We start from the raw sequence: 20492 nt of genomic DNA on the forward strand, positions 1-20492 counted from the left end.
TCCGGTGTTAACTGAAGGTGAAGGAGAAGAAGAGTTTCCAGATATGAAAATAACATTGGAAAGCCCAGAAACACTCACACAAATGAGACAAGGTACTTTGCAGCAAATGTGTCTCCTCATTAGGACAGAACCGCTGCCACCCTTACGGACAGAAACGACAAAGAAAGGTAACGTCGGGAACGAGATAGTGATGTGTCACCACATAGGGAGTCCTTGGGATAGAACTGGGGATGCACTAATAGTACTTACAGATGAAAAGTTAAGACCCCATAACAAAAAGTTTCGCGCAAGTTTGAGACTAACAGCGAGAAATGATTATGGGGTGGAAGTACAAGACGAGCTAGAAGCTAGAGACTTAAGTCCAGGAGAAGGAACTCAGGTCGTGACTAGTGGCGGAAGCTCGATGTATTATAAGATAATACACATCCCTGTACGCAAGTGGACAAAGGAAGCAGATCAAACCCAATATTTGGGAAAAATGACAAAATTACTAGAAACCGGGGTGGCTAGAGCTATGGAGAAAGGAGCATTGAAGATAGTAATGGATGTAAATGGGATAAGATCTGGAAAAATGTTATGGAAAGTGGCTGAGTTGGTAGCAGTAGGTGCTTTTAAACTGCAAATTTCAACTCCAGTAACTCAATAGCAGGAGCTGAATTTGTGGTGGTAATATCAAAAGAGCTGAGAGGAGAAAGGATTAATAGAGCAATGGAAGGCTTGTTGACTCAGATGATACAGATATCCCAAACCCAGCTGCAGATCCGACAACAACCTAGAGCTAAGTCGAGAAAAATACCTCAACTAGCTCCCCCAACCGAGCCCTATCCTGTACCGTCACCCAGAAAAAGAGCGAGTGAAGAAGGGCAAAATTCAGTTACACACGATGTTGTGGTGGAAGATGGAGATCAAGCCGGGCCAAGTGGACTGGACCTGATAAGGCCCTCTCCACCCCAAGGAGAGCAGGACAAAGGAAGTAGTCCCAGGATCACAGTTGTGACCTTCAGTCCAACCACATCTACGGCAAACAGAACGAATGACTCTAACCGAGCACTGCCCTCCGCATCTGAGGAAGACCAAAGACGACGGTCGAGAGACATCAGAAACTTGGCAGAACCTACACCTTCACCACTAAGTCCCGAAGAGGAAAGTGATGATGGGAGCGGCTCAGAGGAAGAAGGATGGAGGAACACACCGTCCCCTGTCCTACCTGAAGCTGAAGCGGAGGAAGAGGAGCTGGAATCTATGACATCAAACGCGGCCCTCACTGACACTGAGGAGGAGCTCCTGAAAGAAGTCAAAAGACCAACAAATAAAGGAAAAAAGAACAAAACACAACCAGTGTTTAACATCTATCAAGCTTCAGAAAGACTGGCCAGGGATCCACAACTGGGGTACGCTGAAACCTGGGACGGAAGGAAAACCTTCATACTAGAAGCAGGACAGAAGGAATATCTGTACCCCGTAGCCTGGCTAGAGAAACTGGATGAAGTAACGTCATTCACAGTAAAAACAACCTACAGAGACGCTGTAAATGTTTTGCAAATTCCCACTTATCTTACAATAGTAAGATATACAGATTTAACGAAGAACTTTAGAGAAGGCTTTGTAACAGTAATGTACGACTTCTTGCTCAGGAAACTCAAGCAAACAGTCTACTTTAGAGTAAAGACAGAGTTGAAGGCGGATGAGGACCTGGATGGCGACGGCAACGGGATGACCACTACAATGATTGCCAACACATATATGTATCAGCCCTCACAAAACCCGACTCAACTGGGAATGACTACATGAGGCCCTAGCCACATGATATCAGCAAATGAAGTGGAAAGAATCATGCACGAGTTCAAGGCCTTAAAGGAACTGGTATGCCCTAAAAGCCAGAAAGATACTGTCAAGTCGTACTTGATTGAAATTTGGCCTATGATCAAAGATGCTCCAGGGAGCGAAGCTGCTAAAAAGCTGTGGCTGCAGTACATCACTACCAGCCAAATTGAACCAAATGAAATAGCGCAGGAGGTCTATGAAGGATGGGTGGATGACGAAGATGAGGATGAGGATGCCCTCACAGACCGAGAATGAGAACAGCTAAAGAAAGGAGTCACACTATTAAATGTGTGGCACAAACTGAAACAAGTCGTGACTCCAAATAGATACGTTAGAACGCTAAGGAGGGTTGTGACGCCTGCAGGGAATGAAGACGTTCTTGTGAAACTGGCTCCTGGAAGTAACATAAAGATTGAAGCTTGTATCAAGGAATGGGATCGACTGCACAAACATTATGCTGACAAGAGAAGGGTGTCAACATGGAAGATTACTAAAGCCAGTGAGTGGAACGAAAAAGCTTATCCATCAAAACCAACAAGGAGAGACAACCAACAGTCAAACCAAAGAACGCAGCAGTCTTCTCAGAGAACACCCTACACGAGACCACAACAGCAGAAGACAACTGAAAACCAGAAACAACTTCCCCAAACTAAGTCGCAGCCGATGGCAAGAACAACAGGCCCCGGAGCGTACGTATCAAAAGAAGAATATGACAAAATGACAGCAGAACAAAAGAAGGCTCTCCATGAGGCCCGCAGGGCTGTGACCTCAGGAGAGCCTGGCCAATAATGGAGAAAAAGGTACGGATCACCCTGCAAGGGATGTTCCGAGTAGGCGCTAACCTCTACAAGAATATAGAGGGTGTATCCTACTTGGTAGACACAGGGGCTGAGGTATCAATGACCCGTATAACCTTAAAAAGAATTGGACACCTAATGGTATCGGTTGCAGATGGATCAAAAAAAGAGATGCCCGTTGGAATATGGCAAGGAATAGTGTGGGTTATTGGACCATATGAATTTTTAACATTAAGGGATGCAGAAGACTTGGGAAAGCCTATGGACCAATGCCAGTCAGCTGAGGAGAGATGGGATGTATTACGGACGAAACAAGCATCAATTGGCACGACCAGAATAGCAAAACAAAGACAGTGGTATAAACCTGTAGATGTCCCAGCTGTTAAAGTCCAACAGGTCCAGGATAGCAATTTATCACCTGAAGGAAGGAAGAGACTAACAGAGATACTGAGGGGAGCCTTAGTGGCTCATTTTAAGAATGATTGTGGAGACCTGGGACCGAAATACTTGCACACCATCAGTGGAGGAGTGCATCCACCAGTAAGACAGTATCCACTCAACCCAGATGCTGTCGCTGAAATGGACATGAGTGTAAAATAATTATTGGGTTTTGAACATAATCAGAGAAGAACCAAATCCCATAACAAATAGCCCAATTCAAACTGTCAAAAAGCCTGAAGCAAGTGGAGGAGGTTGGAGGCCAGTTATTAACATAAAGGAAAAGCATACGTTTGACAGACGTTACCTCAAGGATATAAGAACTCCCCAAACGTATTTCAATCAGCAGTCTTGCAAATTTTGGAAGGATTAGCAGTCACAGTATACATCAATGATGTGTTCATAGCAAATGACACAGAAGAGGAACACTTGAATACCTTACAGGCCGTAATAGAGTGAGTCTCCACAGCAGGACTGAAACTGAATCTCAAAAAATGCCAACTTGCTAGGTTCCAGGTGGATTACTTGGGTTTCCAAGTGTCAAAAGACTTGGGACTTTCAGAAGGATATCGGCAGAAAATCGAACAGGTTGTACCCCAGACTTCCGAAAATGACCTGCAGAGGATACTCTGGCTATGTAACTATGTTCGAGATCAAGTTCCCCACTACCAGAAATATGCAAGACCCCTCTATGCCCGTCTACGCAAGGATCAGGATGATAAAAAAATCCAAGAAATGGATCTGGTCAGCAAAAGACCAAGAGAACTTGGAAGGACTAAAGGAAGCAGTAGAAAATGCTGTAAGACTCGAACCAAGAGGTCTAGACACAAGACTAGTTGCTGAAATAGGCTGTGAAGAAGACAATGCTATGGTAAGCATGGAGCTGGCTTGGTGACCGTATGGACCTATACCCTGACCGTGTGGACCTATACCCTGAGCAGTGTGGAGAAAAAGTTTCCCCAAGAAGAACGGGAACTAACGGTCCTCGCAAGATATTGGGGGACGCTTAAAGACCTAGCCCAGTGACAAGGGATCAAGGTTGTCACCCAGAGCCAAGTCCATCGCTATCTACGTAAGACCACCATCGAAAGCACTAAAGCAACTAATGTGAGATGGGGAAGGTGGGAAGATATCTTACTCGATCCCGACTTGGAAATAGGACCAGCAAAACCCTTTTCCAAGAAACAAGTAACACCAAGAGAAAAACTGGAAAAGCCCTATGAATGGGTACTTTACACTGACGGATCTAGAAGGGTGAAGACCTATCTGCTCATTGGCACTTCATCCTTAAACAGAATGGAAAAGCGAGATGTCGGCGCAAAGGTAGAACTCCTGGCAGTGCCCAAGCCGGAGAAGCTACAGCAGTATTGGAGGGACTGTTGGAAGTTATAAGACTACATGTAGGACGCGTAAGGATTATAACAGACAGTCATTATTGTGCACAAGCCCTCAAAGAAGATTTAGCCATTTGGGAAGAGAATGGCTATGAGGGAGCAAAAGGAAAACCAGTAGCCCACAGTGACCTGTGGAAGAAGATAGCCGAGTTAAGGCTAAACATACTCATTGATGTTGTCCACCAGAAGGCCCATATTAAGGAGGGGGCCCAGTGGGAAGGTAAGGATGAAGTTGATGAAGACGTCCAACAAAGAAGAAGAATAGTTGTAGGATCAGACGTTTAGGACAATACCCCCGGAGAAAGAAAAGTGGTCCCAGATGAGCTTGTGAGCGAGGTAACCACGGCCATACATGAAGCGCTAGGCCACGGAGGTGCCTTACCCACAAAGAAGGAGTTGGAAAGACTGGAACTTTGGATCCCAGGAAAAAAATCCATGCTGTTTTACGGGACTGCGGGCAGTGCAACAAGTACAACGCAGGACGCTGAGGACGAGCGGACGGATTAACCATCAAAAGCACTGTACCATGGGGGTCGGTTTGCATGGACGTAGCAGGCCCCATGGGGGTGAATGGCGCAAAAGGTGAGAAATACCTAATTGTGCTTGTGGATTCGATGTCAGGACATTTTGGGCTGAAAGCAGTAAGAAAAGCCAATGCCAATAGCGTGATTTAAACACAAAAACGCTGTAGTGGATAGATGGTGTCAGAAGTGGGGGATAATGATGGTTTATTCACCACCCTATACCCCTCAAGCAAACGGCGTGGCTGAACGAACCATTGGCCTAGCTAAAAATTGACTGGGAAAGAATGCTAATGGAAAGGAGTGGAGTACGAAGTTAGTAGAGTTGGCCAAGGACCTTAATGGGAGGAGTAGGCCAGATAGGCCGTCCCCCTCAGAGGAATTGAACCAACGCCTCTTTGTCTCCCCTGAGATAGGCTGAGCACAAGAGAAAAACAGCCCACAGAAGGAGGAGTGTCCCCTTATGGTGGGACAGGCAGTGTGGATTAAGTCTCGCAATCAAGCCGTTAAGGCCAAATAGGACTCCGCTGACATAGTTGAAAAAATCCTGGATAGAAATACAGTGCGGCTAAGATCTAAGGGACTCCAAGGGATAGAGCAGTTGAAACCAATACCAGTCAATTCAGCTCAGCCAAGGAGTAAAACTAAATTAAGGAAATAAAGGATGGATGAGAACAACGGAGCCGTCCCGCCTTTTTCTCAGAATGGCCATGGTAAAAGGAGCGGTTATCACTCGGAGGACTTTGAGTGGAATAATGGCCGGAAGAGCACTTAAACTTTTGGAGAATGCAAGAAGAGAATTCCTTTACATGAGATTGGAAGGGTTTTGTTGGAACCATGCCGATGTAGGCTGCGTCGTCTGCGGAAGGGACGAGACAGTTGCCACTGGATGGATTGGACCTAGCCTTGAATGGTTGCATAACCCGACTGTTCCAAGGGTGTTGGGCCCAGCCAAGGTACTGGATGCATTTATATGTGGAGATTGTCGAACGAAATTTTTGCCCAAAGAAACCTAGACCCGCAGGAAAACAGGGGACAGGAAGACTGTAACTGCCTGTGGGATGGACAAGGGCTATTGTATTGTGGAAGTTGCTGGGGAAGACTCTCAAGTGGCATGGCAATAAGAACAGGAGAGGCTGAAGGATGGCAAGTAACAAAAGCGGACAGCCCGATAAGCCTGCTGAAGCCCATCTTATACTACTCTCTTGGGACGAACTACAATGATGATGAGACGGGACTCCAAAAACTGCTTCACAACAACTGGCCAGCCTGGAGGGAGAAATCCTATCCTGACCGCGTGATCAAAGTCCATACCAGCAGCGACGATGTTATCTTTAAAACAACGAGTGTTAGGATGAGACCCCATCATGGAGGATGGGTATTATTCCCCTTTCTTTGAGCCAGGACCAGGGAAACCTTGGGCACATGCAATAAGCTATATAATGTCACGGGAAGATGTCCCAGTGTTGCCTCTACCCGAGGCCCCTCAAGAAAGCGAGTTAGAAGAGGATGACGTCTATAGTTATCGAACAGCCTTAGATATGAATACCAAAGAAATGAAGTACTTAGCTAAAGTGGCTATAATAAATGTGGCTCTATAGATACGGGAACAAGAGATGGATTTTGGATCAAGCTCCAAATCATGATGGCTGTAGTGCCCTATGAGGGCTTGTACTCTTTAGGAGTAAAAATGATAATATGCCCCGAAGACGAAGTCAGAGCATGTTTTCAAACCCCCATAAGGGATGATAGTCGGCTTCGCACCCTAGCTAGTGTGGCTGCAATGGAACTACGTCGTATGGAAAGTGAAGACTCTACCCCCACGAGGGAGGAAAGAGCGGGACCCTCAAGTGACCAGGACTGGGATAACGGGAAGATGAGGTTACCCAAAGACCCATCCACCAACACTTGTAAAAAGAGTGGCTGCCCCTTTCTGGGCTATAAAGGGCGAGGTCATATACTACCAAACAGGGAGGGACATCGATCCTTGAGAGGGTGCCCTAAATGGAATAAAGAGTGGCCAGAATTGCCTAAACAGGATGTTAAAGCACAAGGGAAAAAAACAGAAGGGTATGCCAAGAAAGTAAGGGCAGTAGACTTCGTCACTTCACCCCCCTCTAAAGCCATCAAGGTAGTGACTATGCCTCCCATTATTCATCCCGCTAACCCCAGGACACCGAAGTCAGTAATAAATAAACGGGAAATACGCTCCTTACCCGTCAGAAACAAAACTAAAGACTGTAGACTAAAGACTAAAGACTGACCATAAACGTCCATCCTTGCTCATTGAATGTTGGAAAAACTTGCCAAGAACATTACCATGTATTGGTTCATATAGGAACCCGTGATCCGCCGAGACCTGCACTCCACGGTCGACTGGAGTACGGTCGACCATTTTTGAGAATCAGAGTGGACCATGAACATTGGCTTAATAAATCCTTTCCTTGGATATGGGAAAAACAACTAAAAGTCTACGACCCAGAAGAAGTTTCAAAGAACTTACATAAATTAAAACCAGCAAGAATAAGATTGTGGACATGTCTCCCAAATCCTGATGACATTGGTTGACATGTGGCCATGGAATGTACCACAAAGAGACTTTGGACTGATTGACCATTGTGTAATGTTAATGATATATTCTAGACTCCATTTACAAGACTGGCGTGTGGGCAACTTCTTTGTAAGAAATCCAAGGTACAATTCTTACTCGGTGGATATAAAATTGTTCAAGTTTGATTGCTAACAGAACTGTTAAAGGAACCCTTCAGGCCTGGAAGGAGTTCCATACAAGGGACGAAACTCGCACATGGTGGGGGTTCAACAAAGAAGAGGTGAAATAATTTATAATACCTTGTTTGAATATGACTTAAAGTTACTGGATTAAATATCAATACTTGGCACCTGTATACTCTAAAGAACAAGACGGCCGTCGGGACCACCTTATATTTACGCAAACCCTAGACCTTGGTCCATGATTTGTAAATATACGAATTAATGTACAATTCAACTCGCGAGACGGCCATGTGGAGGTGTACCTAACTGGAAAACGTATTGTTTAAAAAAGTACCCCGATAAGGATTACGCCAGTATTGAAGGGGCTGTATGGAATAGGAATGTAAATGGTAAATGGATTCGAACCTCTCCCGCTGATAGATTAGATTGTATAAATGGGATAGGAATTATGGGATGAAGACGACCCCTAGAGATAGCCAATATATTCCGCATGGACCCGACCCTCTAGTACAAATTATTGAGGGACATGCTTTCAGGAAAAGCTTATGTGAAGGCCGTGAAATTATAGGTTTTGATTGGGTCGGTCCAAACAGAATCTATAATAACGGCACTTGCTACTCCCCTTATGAACATTGGTTGACATGTGGCCATGGAATTAACCTCCATGAATGTGTGTGGTACGAGAGAGTTGGAAAAGTGATTGTCCAGACGGCGAAAACAGAAGTGGCGGCTGAAGGACTTGCTGATATTGGATCCTGGCTGCTCGACCTAGTCAGGGAGGCAGGAGTATGGCTACTCCGAGGACTTGGACTCATAATTGCTGCCATGATTGCCTTTGCGGCAATCAAGAGAGGTGTGTATGGGCGACCAATGCCGTGGATATCCAAAATAATGGTCTCACCCCCGAAAGCTGCAGGTGCCAGGAAACAGTCCAAAGAAAGGGCAGTGTCGAAAGAGAAGGAGGAGCCAGACCTGGAGGAGAAGCCGGAGAGTGGGGCGGGGCCAGAGCGCCCATAAGATACAGTGCCCTGGCAGCAGATGCCTCAGACAGACTCCGGCTCTCACACCTACACTCCTTGGTGGGAAGGTAACCTTTTCGAACCATGGCTTGCGAAGGTAACTCTAGCGGCACTTTTGGAAGACCAGGCTCCTTAAGGAACGTGAGTAGTGAATTTGAATTTTGGATGATTTTTATCATATGGTTATGTCATTGCTGTACCTGTCAATGGTATTTGTCGCAGTTTACACGGCCTGTCCTTTTGCTTGTATCCATAACAAAGGTCCTGGTCCTTCGGTTTGTGTTTTGTACGTATACCCTTGGTCTAGGACTTTTCATGGTTTACATGTATGGCCGTATTATTGTAGTCTATAAATCACCCACAGGGATTGCGGAATCGTTTTTACTTCTATTTTGGGTGGTTTTGGACTTAACCTCTATGTTCGCCTTTGACATTATTTACGGAGCGGTCGTATTGGAAGGCGTTCTTGCTATTGCCCTGGCCTTGTGTATTATGAGTTTGGTATACCGCCTCCAAAAGTGCCCCGGTAGTACGGGAAAAATAATTTGGTTGATACAAACAGCCACGCTGCTCCTATGGGGGGTTGTTTGGGGAGTCATCTCCATACTTCTCTGGACTGGCATGGTTGACCAAATGGTTTTGATTGCCTGGTTCTTCACATATTCAGCGTTTTTTACCATCCCACCACGGAATGCTAACACTACTGACATGGGGTGGATAATGACATCCTCGAGCCCGCATTTTAAGGGTACCCCTTCGCCCGACAATTTGGATTCCGGATATAATTGTTGATCGAGAACTGAAACGAATAGCTCCAGTGGAGAGTCTAGTCTAAAAACTGATTATATGAATTTATTGCATTGACTTTGTGTATGTTACAGGACATGTTCCAGCCGCAGTGCGTCCTCTGTGGGTCAATCTTCGCCCGTTCCACTTGGGTCGCAGGTCGAACCTTGATGGGGCACTGCTGCGTCCCGTCACCGCGTTGCTGGGTGAACGAGTCATGGCTATATCCTGAGGGTTTTATGTGAAAAATTCTGAGTACCCCGTGTTTAGGCAAGAATGGCTATGGCAGGGTTTCACCGAACTGGCAAGAACTAGTACATTAACGCGAGCGACAGTATGTATACCTCAAGTGCCCCTAAGGGTCCATGACGCTGCTGGACGGTTTTTGGGCCAAGTTTACCCATTGCTTCGCATGACCTGGCGCTTACCTGACGGCTCCTACCGGATGACTGCCCATTAGAGATGTGGCTCATGCATTTTTGTGAGCCCTAAGACTGAGCCATCACCTTCTGGACAGCTTTCACTTCTGGAGGCTGTGGGGACTGCTGTGCCGAACCGGGCTCCTGGGCTGGGGGCCTAAGCTCCCGCTGCTGCCCAACGGACTCCCGTCATCAGCATCGTTTCCCCGTCGAGGAGGCCGCTGTCTCCTGATGTCGCTGTGGAAGGGGGTAATGTGACTCCTGATGCGGGTGAGCGTGAGGGGGTTGACAATGGTGTGGACCTCGCCATCTTGGATCTGAGGGACCTTTGGTCCCCTGTCTCAGATTTTGACTCCGCACCTCTCTTCCCCTCCCCGACCATCGCACCTGACTCCTCCTTGTCCCCGGACTCCGTGCCACTTTGTGCGGCTGCACTTCCGCCAGGATCTTCTGAGGTGCTGGACTTGCTGATGGAGGCCATTTCGGGATTCCGGGTACTGCCCCCTCCGGAGGCTGTCGAGCGTGTTCTTATGGAACAGGGGTGGATTGTGCGTGATGGTCCTAGTTCTTGAATCCAAGGAGGGGGTGTCATATGGTGCGCCTCGTCAGCGTGATGTGATGGTGTGAATCTATGTGGGTTAAAGCCCTAGTACCATCAAGAGTGAAACGCCTAATGTGCAATTTCATATTTTGAACACTAGATGTCAACATTACTCGATTGACTACAATAAACTTGCCAGCTCGGACAACTCTATATAAAGTCTAAAAAGTCGGTCAAGTGAGTGGGATAACAGAGGCAAAGTAGTCGATAACGATTAGCAACTGCAATTATCATTAGCGATAGCGAGTATGTTCAGTCAACAACACAGTACAATCAGACACAATTCAGCTCCTATATAAATGTTGCATGGTCATTACCGGTACACACAATTGTCTAAGTTACTTTCAGACGATGGTTGAATAAGAACGAACCACAAACAGGCAGTTGCCTGCCTCTGGCTGGGGTATTGCATCATGCAGCCACACACGTAAGGAGGAGCACACTCAGCAGAGAGGAGAGGAAGACATAATTACGACCGAATACATAAATACTTTTGGAGACTTGGAAACATTCTACATGGTCGGGATGAATAAAAGACTTATTTAAGCGATCTACAATAGTTTTGGTGAGTTTAAAGTTATCTTACCGTAACTTTCTTGTATGCTACATGTAGCATCGTTTCTTGGTGGAAATGATGTCTACTAAGCGCACAATTTCCTCCCAAAATGCGACTTATACTCCAGTGCAACTTATATATGTTTATTTCCTCTTTATTATGCATTTTATGGCTGGTGCAACTTGTACTCCAGACTTATAGTCCGGAAAATACGGTAATTTCCAAGATGCCTCTCTTGTTTTAAAAATTTTACATGGCATGGCCCCGCCACTGCTCTCGAACTTTGTAAACCTGAGCAGGAGACAAACTAGATTTGCCTCCTCAATTCCTCTCAGGAAAAGTGCCTTCAGCCAGTTGGCATTTTCAGTGAGAGCAGCACAATTTTGGAACAGCATTCCTTTTCACATACGCAATGTTGATTCATTTGGGCATTTACATTTTTTTTTTAAATCATGGCTAATAGATAATCAAGTTTGCACACACAACCACACATAACATTTTAATTTTGATCTTCTGTGCTGCCTGCTGTCAATGTAATTCTGTACATTTTGTTGATACTGCTGTATTGTGTCTGGCTGTTGAGGTGTAATGTAGTGTGTGTCTGTATGAGCTTTTACGTAATGTTTTATTTTAACTCGTTGTTGATTTTAGCTGCTGCATTTAAACATCTTGCACAGGGACTACGGTCGAAAACTAGCTTTATAGCTAAAACTGACGCATTTACAGAAATGTTTATTAACGTGCACTGTCCCTGTTTAAAAATAAACAATAAACAAACAAACAAACAAACAAGAGGTGATAAGGAATGGAACAGAATACCTCAGGAGGTTAGGAGACAAACCACTTACAAAAGGGCCTTTGATAAAAATTTGAGCACATGGTACAAAAATAACTACACTTGCCAACACTAAACATATACCTTCTGTGCTGTCATTGTATTCATGTCTTCATAGCTTTTAATTTGTGATTTTTATTGTGTGCCTATCGTTAATTGTGTGAAGGCGAATGTTATTCCTATAGTTTATTATTCCGCATTTTTTGGCGTGCATCTCCTTCCACATTTTTCACCCGATTCACTTCATTCAAGTTTCAAAACATTCAGAAAATTCATGTCTTCCGGGGTAGCATATTTTTTTCGTTCCCCAAATTTACCGTTTCCCCAATATTTCACGTTTTTCACCCCCAAAATAACCATTCGTTTTCCAATGGCACCTTTAACATTTCCCATTTCCACCATTCAAATTGCAAATTCACAAGATTCATCTCATTCAACTCACACTGGTGAAGCTTTTCAACACACCCACAATTCCTACTTCCCAAAAACTCAACTTATTCACCCTTAAAAAAGCCACAAAAAATTCACCATTCATTCCCAAATGCAGATTCAACATTTTACTTTTACATCATTCCAATTTGAAATTCACAACATTCAGCTCATTCAACTCACATTAAGCTTTTCAACACACCCAAAATTCCGACTTCCCACACATTGAAATCATTCACCCTTAAAAAAGTCACAGAAATTCAACTATTCGCCATTTATTTACATTGGCACATTAAACTTTTCACATTTACACTATTCCAATTTCAAATGAACAACATTCAATTCACATTCAGCTTTTCAACACACCCAGAATTCCTACTTACCACACATTCAACTCATTCACCCTTAAAAAAGCCACACAAATTCAACTATTCACCATTCATTTCCATTGGCACATTCAACATTTTAACATTTCCACCATTGCAATTTCAAATTCACAACATTCCACTTATTCAACTCATGTTAAACTTTTCAACACACCCCAAATTCCGACTTCCCACACATTCAACTCATTCATCCTTAAAAAAGCCACACAAATTTCACTAATCATTTCCAGTGGCCCAGTGTTATTGCCCCTAAGTGTCCCCAGTGCAGCGGCCATCTTGGGGGAGGACCCAAAATCAACAGGAAGTGACCCAAAATCAACAGGAAGTGACCCATATGCAACAGGAAGTGACCCATATTCAACAGGAAGTGACCCGGAAGTGACCCAAGTGAACCGGAAGTGACCCAAATGTGACCCGGAAGTGACCCACATGACCCGGAGGTGACCTGGAAGTGACCCAAATGACCCGTAAGTGAAGTGTTTTTTTTTTTTTTAATGTGATCATTCCAGGCCATTGTACATCATTTGAGGTCATTCAACGTCATTTAACTTCATTCTACTTCATTCAGCATCAATCAACTTTATTCCTCTTCATTCATCTTCATTCCAATTCATTCCACTTCATTCAACTTCATTCCACTTTATTCAGCTTCATTTCAACGCATTCCGTAGTTTCTTTCAGCTTCCTTCGCCTTCACACGCTATTTCTCCAGAAATTGCATTCTCTAGTTATTTGTTATAATGTATATTGTAAAATGATTGAAGGAATTTGTGTCTTGGTATTTATATTTATATTTTGTAATTGTATTTTAATGCTTTTTTTTACATCACGGCAAGCTAGGGGACTACAGATGAAAAATAGACTTTTGGCTAATTCTGGCTTTTTTTTTTTAACCATGTTTTTTCATGTGTTAGGTGAAATTGCACTTTCAAATAAATCTATCTATTCTATTCTAAGAGCTAGTTTCTGTCACCGGGGATCAGATTGCCAAGGTCCCTGCCTTTTATCGCTGCCCAACTCACAGGGCACCCGACCCCTTTGGTCCCTCACACATGTGGTGAGCCAATGGGAAGGGGGACCCTTGTTGCCTTTTTGGGCTGAGCCCGGCCGGGTCCCATGGGTGCAGGGCCGGCCACCAGGCTCTCACTAACGCGCCCCACCTCCAGGTCCCACAATGCCCCCTCATAAATAATGGAAAACATGCCATTTAATAAAGCACTACAATTTGTAGTGACCTGACCTCTGAAATGCGAGAGAGCCTCATTTGAGTGGCTCGTAAAATATGCCTGAATGGAGTGGTCGGCGTGTCGCCTGCAGCGTCTTGTCAGTGGTGTGTGTGTGTGCGTGTGTGTGTGTGGGTGTGTGTGTGTGTGTAAATATATGCTTCAAACTCCAGTAGAACAGCTGAGTGTGCACCCTCGCACACGCTACTAAGTGTAAAGGAAGTGGGAATAAAAAAAAAATTGTGGTGTCCTGTCCCTAGATTCAACTGGGGTGGAACTGAAGGCATAAATGTAACGTGTGTGTGGTGCGCGACAGCATCACCGTGTGCACTGAGAGGGTGAGAGCAGTGCACAATTCCTCACGTGCACATCTTAGAGGGAACATTGCTCTCAAATATCCCGGCGGAAATTAAGCAATGTGGACAAAATGACGTCAGATGTAAGGGTCTATAGCGAACACGTGTGATCACACATCAGACTGTCGTCCAAGATCACCGCTGCGTTTAAAGGTCCATACTAGTGTCGGGAAATGGCATCAGCGTATTAATTGCTCGTACTCGCCGACAACGATACCTGCGTTTTAATGCGGTATCAGGGCCCCTCCTGATACTATCGTAATCAGTGTAACACTAGATACGACAAATTTATTCTGTGATTATGCTTGTAACTTATCACAATTGTCTCTCAACTCATCTTTACTTCTTGAAATGAATGGAATGGCGTTTTTAAACAGATTTGCTGCTATTACTATCGTGATATAATGATGATATATTTAGGCAATTGTAATATTGTGATATTACGATATTGTGACATCCCTAGAATGTGTACATATTTACCTTGTAGGAAGGCAAGAAGCAGAGCACACCCTTGGGAACAACTTTGCAGACATGCAACAGCAGGGCACCAACTTCATCCTGGAAGGCATATGTTTCAGCATGTTGAAAGGTGGCACAGAGCTTTCTGCCTTGAGGTCCAGCACCAACAGTTCCAACCCAAACCTGCAGGGACATTTTCTTTTAAATTATTTATAATATCATACAATGACAACGTAATTAACTAGCGGTTTGTTAGCATCCTAAATTAGCGACTGAATATGATTTTGGAATGGCGTTGTGTTGATGTAAAACTGCCAATGAAGCAAGCTGAAACATCCAAGTCAAGTTAGCCGTTACGCCACCACACGGGTCAAATTCAAAGTAAAACTCTACTAAGGCTATTCCATTGGCATCAATGACTCCATGTATTGTTTGGTAAGCTTTATTTTGAAGTTAGCTTTTGCAGAGGCGGTGTGTTCGCTGAGTAAATTTGCAAAACGCTCCCATGCATGCGACTTACGCGAACCATGAGGGGTTTCAACTTCCACCGCTGCTATTACAGTGAATGCAAACTAATCACGTAGCCTTAATGTGAACACGCACAGCTTTTTCCACCAATCATTCTGTGGATCATGCCTGGCCCGAACAGTGATGCTTGATCCGTAACAATCACGGATCAAAGATGATCCATTGCACCACTACAGGTACGCAAAGACGCACCATAATGCACATGACGTTACGGATCAGTGATTTCTTTTGCGCACGCATACGTGCATACCAGTTATGTGCACCCCCGCACAGACCAGTGAGCACAGCTTTTGCCTAATCAGCAAAATAAATGTACCTGCCCCATTACTATTACAACACTAAAACTTTAATGCAACAGTGCATGTAATACTGTTTAACAATAAAACCATAAACATAACATTATTAAATAAAAAAATAACAGGTACATTTAACTGTAATACTTAGCATTCCCAGAAGTCTTTGTGGCAGGGCAGTTCTAATCAAGTGGGCAGAGCTTACTTTGATTAACTCTGCAGAATTGGTTTTACACTAAATAAATCAACCCTGTCAAATAACTCCAACACTGACCACTGTATGGAACACGAAAAAAATGTACCCTTAAAACATTTTTAATTTAGTAAAAATGCAATGAAAAGGCCTCGAAAAAGATGCAGAAAACTTGCTATTTCCGTGAGCCAGGTCAGCCCACCTATGACCCAGTGTGTGTGTGATGTCAACGGCTCAACAGCCTCTGAAGATGGCGATGACAAGCTGTTGACAAGTATTGGTTACTCAGTTTTTATTGTTTGATTAAAGAATCAAAGGAGTCTCATAGCACAAAAAAGCCAAGGACATAGTGTTTTATGCAGTAATTCATGCAAAAGATTCCCCGTAAATTTATCGATCTTCAGACATAATTATCACAGTCCGATTGTATTATACTGCCAGCTAGCTTTAATTGAAAGATAGTGAGAAGTGAGGTTTACACTCTTCTAACATATTTTGACTGAGAGTGCCATTATTCTCATGTTGTGGTGGTACAAATATTAATTATTCACATGTACAGTATACTAAGCTTGTAGGCAGGGGTACAAATGAAGTAGTGTGTTGCACACACACGGGCTGAACAATTAATTGCATTTGCAATATATAATCGCAAAGGCTGCGGTTTAAATGGTCTTTACTTTTTTTGACAGCGGAAGGGAGAGAGGGATTAACAGAACGCTAAGGTAACGTAACGGTGCCGTGCTAGCTTTCAGCTTTCTAACATGCTTGATGGTCTTCACCTTGCATGGTTCAAACTTCCCGTGTGTGGGAAAAAAACATGTTCGTGTGTTGTCTATTTTATGATGTTTTGGCTGCCGTCTGTTTCTGATGGGTGTTGGATGTGTGCTGCCGTTGTAAGGCTTGACTTCAATTTACATGTCTCCCAAGTTTGAGCACACACACAAAGACTAATAGTGTGCTGCTTCTGGAGCCACGATAAATAAAAATGCATCTGTGCAAAATTATGAAGCGGTCAAATGTTACAAGGATGAATTCAAATGTATATGTAATGGCAGAAATTCAGTTTTTACCATTAGCGTTTGTTCATCAATGTGAGTAGTCGAAGGTAATTCTGACTCGTCCGTAGCAGCACATCTGCTTATCCATGGCTTTGAATTTCATTCAATTACTCACACGGACTCAAACGACCTTTTTTATCTTCTTGTATTGAAAGTTTTTTAATCCGACAAAGTGAACAATGTCTTTCAGTACAGCAGGTGGATAACATGTACTTAACCTACGAGCACGGTCAAAAGCTGGTTTTGCTTCCGTGACTACAAGCACAAACTGAATAATATGACAGGGTGCATAACGTCAGTTCGGTTGCGCATGCGCAGTAAATCTTTACTCAGAATTGAAATACTACTTCCAAGCATTGGCTCTCACAGTATATTTCAAATCAAGAGACATCTGAAAATCTGTTTAATGACGAGACGCCGCCGAGTGGTAATGCCGACTGTTGCCCGATACGTCACCCAGAAAGGCGCTATATGAATCCGGTGCATCATTATTATTATTATTATAAATTGGTATTCTCTTATTCTTTTCTTGTGTGATGTTATTAAATGGAGATTGGTTAAGCTTTAATTTTATAAATGTATCTTTTATTTTGTTATTCGTCTATATGATAAGTTGATTGAGTGATTTCACAAGTGCAGTCATGTTTCATAAAATTAAGTGACATGTAGGAAGTGGTAGAGCCACTTGATTATTGTTTATCAGTCTATATAAAATTTTGAATGATTAAGAAGCGCAGTCCATATACTGTATCATGCCTCATGAAACAAATTGAAATGTAGGAAGTGGCAAATCTACTGTTTTGTTCACATTATTGTTATAATCTGCACTTAAGTTTGTGCCTTTACAGTGTACAATAAACTTAATGTTCACACCAAACCCGTGTGTCGGAATTATATTGTTGTGGCAAACACCATACTGCACATCAAAATATTTAGTAACTATATACCTCTAAGTGTGGTAGATAAACTGCCTTTCATATTCATTAATGCATTTGCCTTTACCCCAGTATTCTTGGGAAAAATGCAAATCAAGTCACAATCACAATTTTTAGGAAAAAAAAAATGCAATTACATTATTTTCTATAAACGTTCAGCCCTAGTATATACATGTACATTACTTGGTTGTATGCATAACAGGGATGTCACAATATCGTCAATATTGTGATATTGTGATATTTGCCACAATATCGTCGCCGCTATGTCAAGATATTAACAGCAGCAAATATGTTTAAAAGTCCAAGTTGTTTTCCATTTGTGCGTTTCCACTACCCCTCTGGTGGTTAGTTTATTAGTGCAGTTACATTGTTTGTGTAGAGACATTTACATGCAACTGCTCATGTTTATTTTATTTGTATTTATATTTCGTGTTCTACAGAAACCATACACACACCCACACAACCATATTAAACAGATATTAAACAGATTATTGCTGACACGAACAAAACTATGTTCTAACCAATAAAATTTCCCAAAGTCATACCAGCAAATTTTTTTCAACATCTCCGTCGGCCCGCTTCAGCCAAACACAGCATTGTGAACTACATAGACCATGACACTTTGCGCTGCCGAGCTGAGCCAATAGGAGCGCATGACTGGCCCAGACTATTTCTTTGTGAATGTTACGTACAAAAATATAATATTGTGACATATATTTTTCTTAATATGAGCTCTTTTTTTTAACAATATCGTGAGCATTTTATATTTCGCCAACCTCCCCACAATATTGTGATAATTATCATGTTGTGAGATTCATATTGAGATATTATCGTATCGTGACACTTATTGTGACATCCCTAATCCATATGAATAGAAATCTAGAAATGTTATGAAATGTCACTGTGTTTTGTATGCATCAGATTAGAGTTTTTCATTATTTCATTCTGGAGCAGTGTCTGTCTCAACAAGGAGTCTGTCAGCAGTGCATCAGGTTAGTCAAGTACACCCAAAGTCTTGAGGAAAACCTGCATGCCTCTGCTATACACCTGAAGATGGGCAGGCCATTCACCTTGCAAAATGACAATGATCCTAAACATACTGCCGAAAGAACAAATCAGTGGTTTAAGGATGGGATGGGGAATGTCAATGAGTGGCCAAGTCAGAGCCCTGACTTAAACCCTTTAGACAATCTGTGGATTTACTTGTTCTGCAAGGAAGAATGGGTAAATATTCCCCAGTCAATTCAAATTGAAACAGTCGAGGTGCGCAAAGCTAATAGACATATCCAAATATATTATGGTTCCACCAATAAAGCAGAGTAACACAAGCTGAAAATGTCAGATCTGATTGGCACAGACTCATCTCAACTTCACTTTGCAGAAACTGCCATAAATTGCAAGGTAGCAAGGTGAGAATGTCATAAAGAAAGAAGCAGGTGAGAACATAAAGATGAGGAAAAACGAAAAATGTTAGAGCTTTTCAGTGGGAGCGGTTGAGTCGGGTGGGCGTCAAAGATGAGGCAGGATGCAGCAGCATGACAAGTAGGTGAAACAATTATGAAACATTAGACCTAGCAGGCAATGCATGCTTTGCTTCTGGAAATTATTTGGTTGCACTTTTCAATTAATGATAAAATTGTTAAAGCGGTACTAGGGAACTTTAAATTTCTTCAGATTATGGCGGCGCCATATGGACAAAAGCGGTCTTGTTTTGCCTGAAGTCGACCACATTTCCCATGAGTGCCAGCCCATAGTGTGATGAAATCCTGAGCTCTCGCTCGCCTGCAGTTGGACTTGATTACATTTCTCTTTCCAGTGGCTGTGTGAAGGAAGAATGGCGATGAGGTAATTAATCTAATTGTAGCTAAACAATACAATATAATAATGTTGAAAATGGACATTTAACTTTGGACCTATTCCCCCACCACGGTCCTCCCCCGCCCACATTAGTCCTTCCCTGGCGAGTTTAGAGCATTGAAACAGATACATAAAATATTTTATGTTAGATAATTTCACAGTAGACACACACAGCTCCGGGCAGGAAGGTGCCCCTTTGCTTGAATAGCAACCCTGCACAATTTGCACAAATGTACAGGTCAGTCTCCCAGGGAAAGGATTACTATTCATTAGGGATGCAACGATTCACTCAAGCCCCAATTTGATTTGATTTTCAGTTCCCGTTTTTCGATTCAATTAGATTTTTTAAAAATTGCTACCATGCTTGTTTCTGTGCACTAGTGTGGTTCTGCAGCCATCCACAAACGCAATATGCAATGATGTTTGGTGCAAAAGCATAGTTTGATCATTCAAAATGTGCTATGCATCTGGAATGAAAAAAAAAAAAAACGTTTCAAGACATCATTTGCTAGATGAAGTTAATCAACTACATTTTCCGATAAATTAAATTGATTCATCGATTAATCGGGGCGAATCAATTTTAGGTCAATATTCGATTAATGGTTGCATCGCTACTATTCATATGTTTCTTCACATTGTATTGTTTTGTCTACTCATAACTATGCACATTGTATAGGTTTTGTTTTTCACTGTTTTACAGTAAGCAACGCGGTTTGACTTGTTTTGCAATCACTGTGGTCAACTCAACAAAATACAACTATCCAGCTTTTCTCTGAAACTATTACATAATCTTCAGAAACTATTGCCACATACATAAAATGACACGATGATACCACAATGATTTAGTATGCG

At 42.9% G+C, this 20492-nt stretch overlaps 1 protein-coding gene and 1 pseudogene across 23 annotated transcripts in view; one reads left to right on the forward strand and one right to left on the reverse strand.

Annotated features, from left to right (window-relative positions):
* Window positions 1-20492, reverse strand: part of brip1 (BRCA1 interacting helicase 1) — a 302307-nt gene that overhangs the window by 198638 nt on the left and 83177 nt on the right. For all 23 annotated transcript variants that reach the window (XM_086034853.1, XM_086034852.1, XM_086034839.1 and 20 more), the window contains one exon: window positions 14798-14959. In XM_086034853.1, the coding sequence (XP_085890979.1) occupies window positions 14798-14959 (162 nt within the window). The remainder of the gene's footprint in view (window positions 1-14797; window positions 14960-20492) is intronic.
* On the forward strand, window positions 6758-8758 carry LOC147145406 (uncharacterized; annotated as a pseudogene).

This window comes from Filicampus tigris, chromosome 7 (genome assembly GCF_054856515.1).
Source record: "Filicampus tigris isolate MCC_2025a chromosome 7, RoL_Ftig_1.0, whole genome shotgun sequence".
Classification (NCBI taxonomy): Eukaryota; Metazoa; Chordata; class Actinopteri; order Syngnathiformes; family Syngnathidae; genus Filicampus; species Filicampus tigris.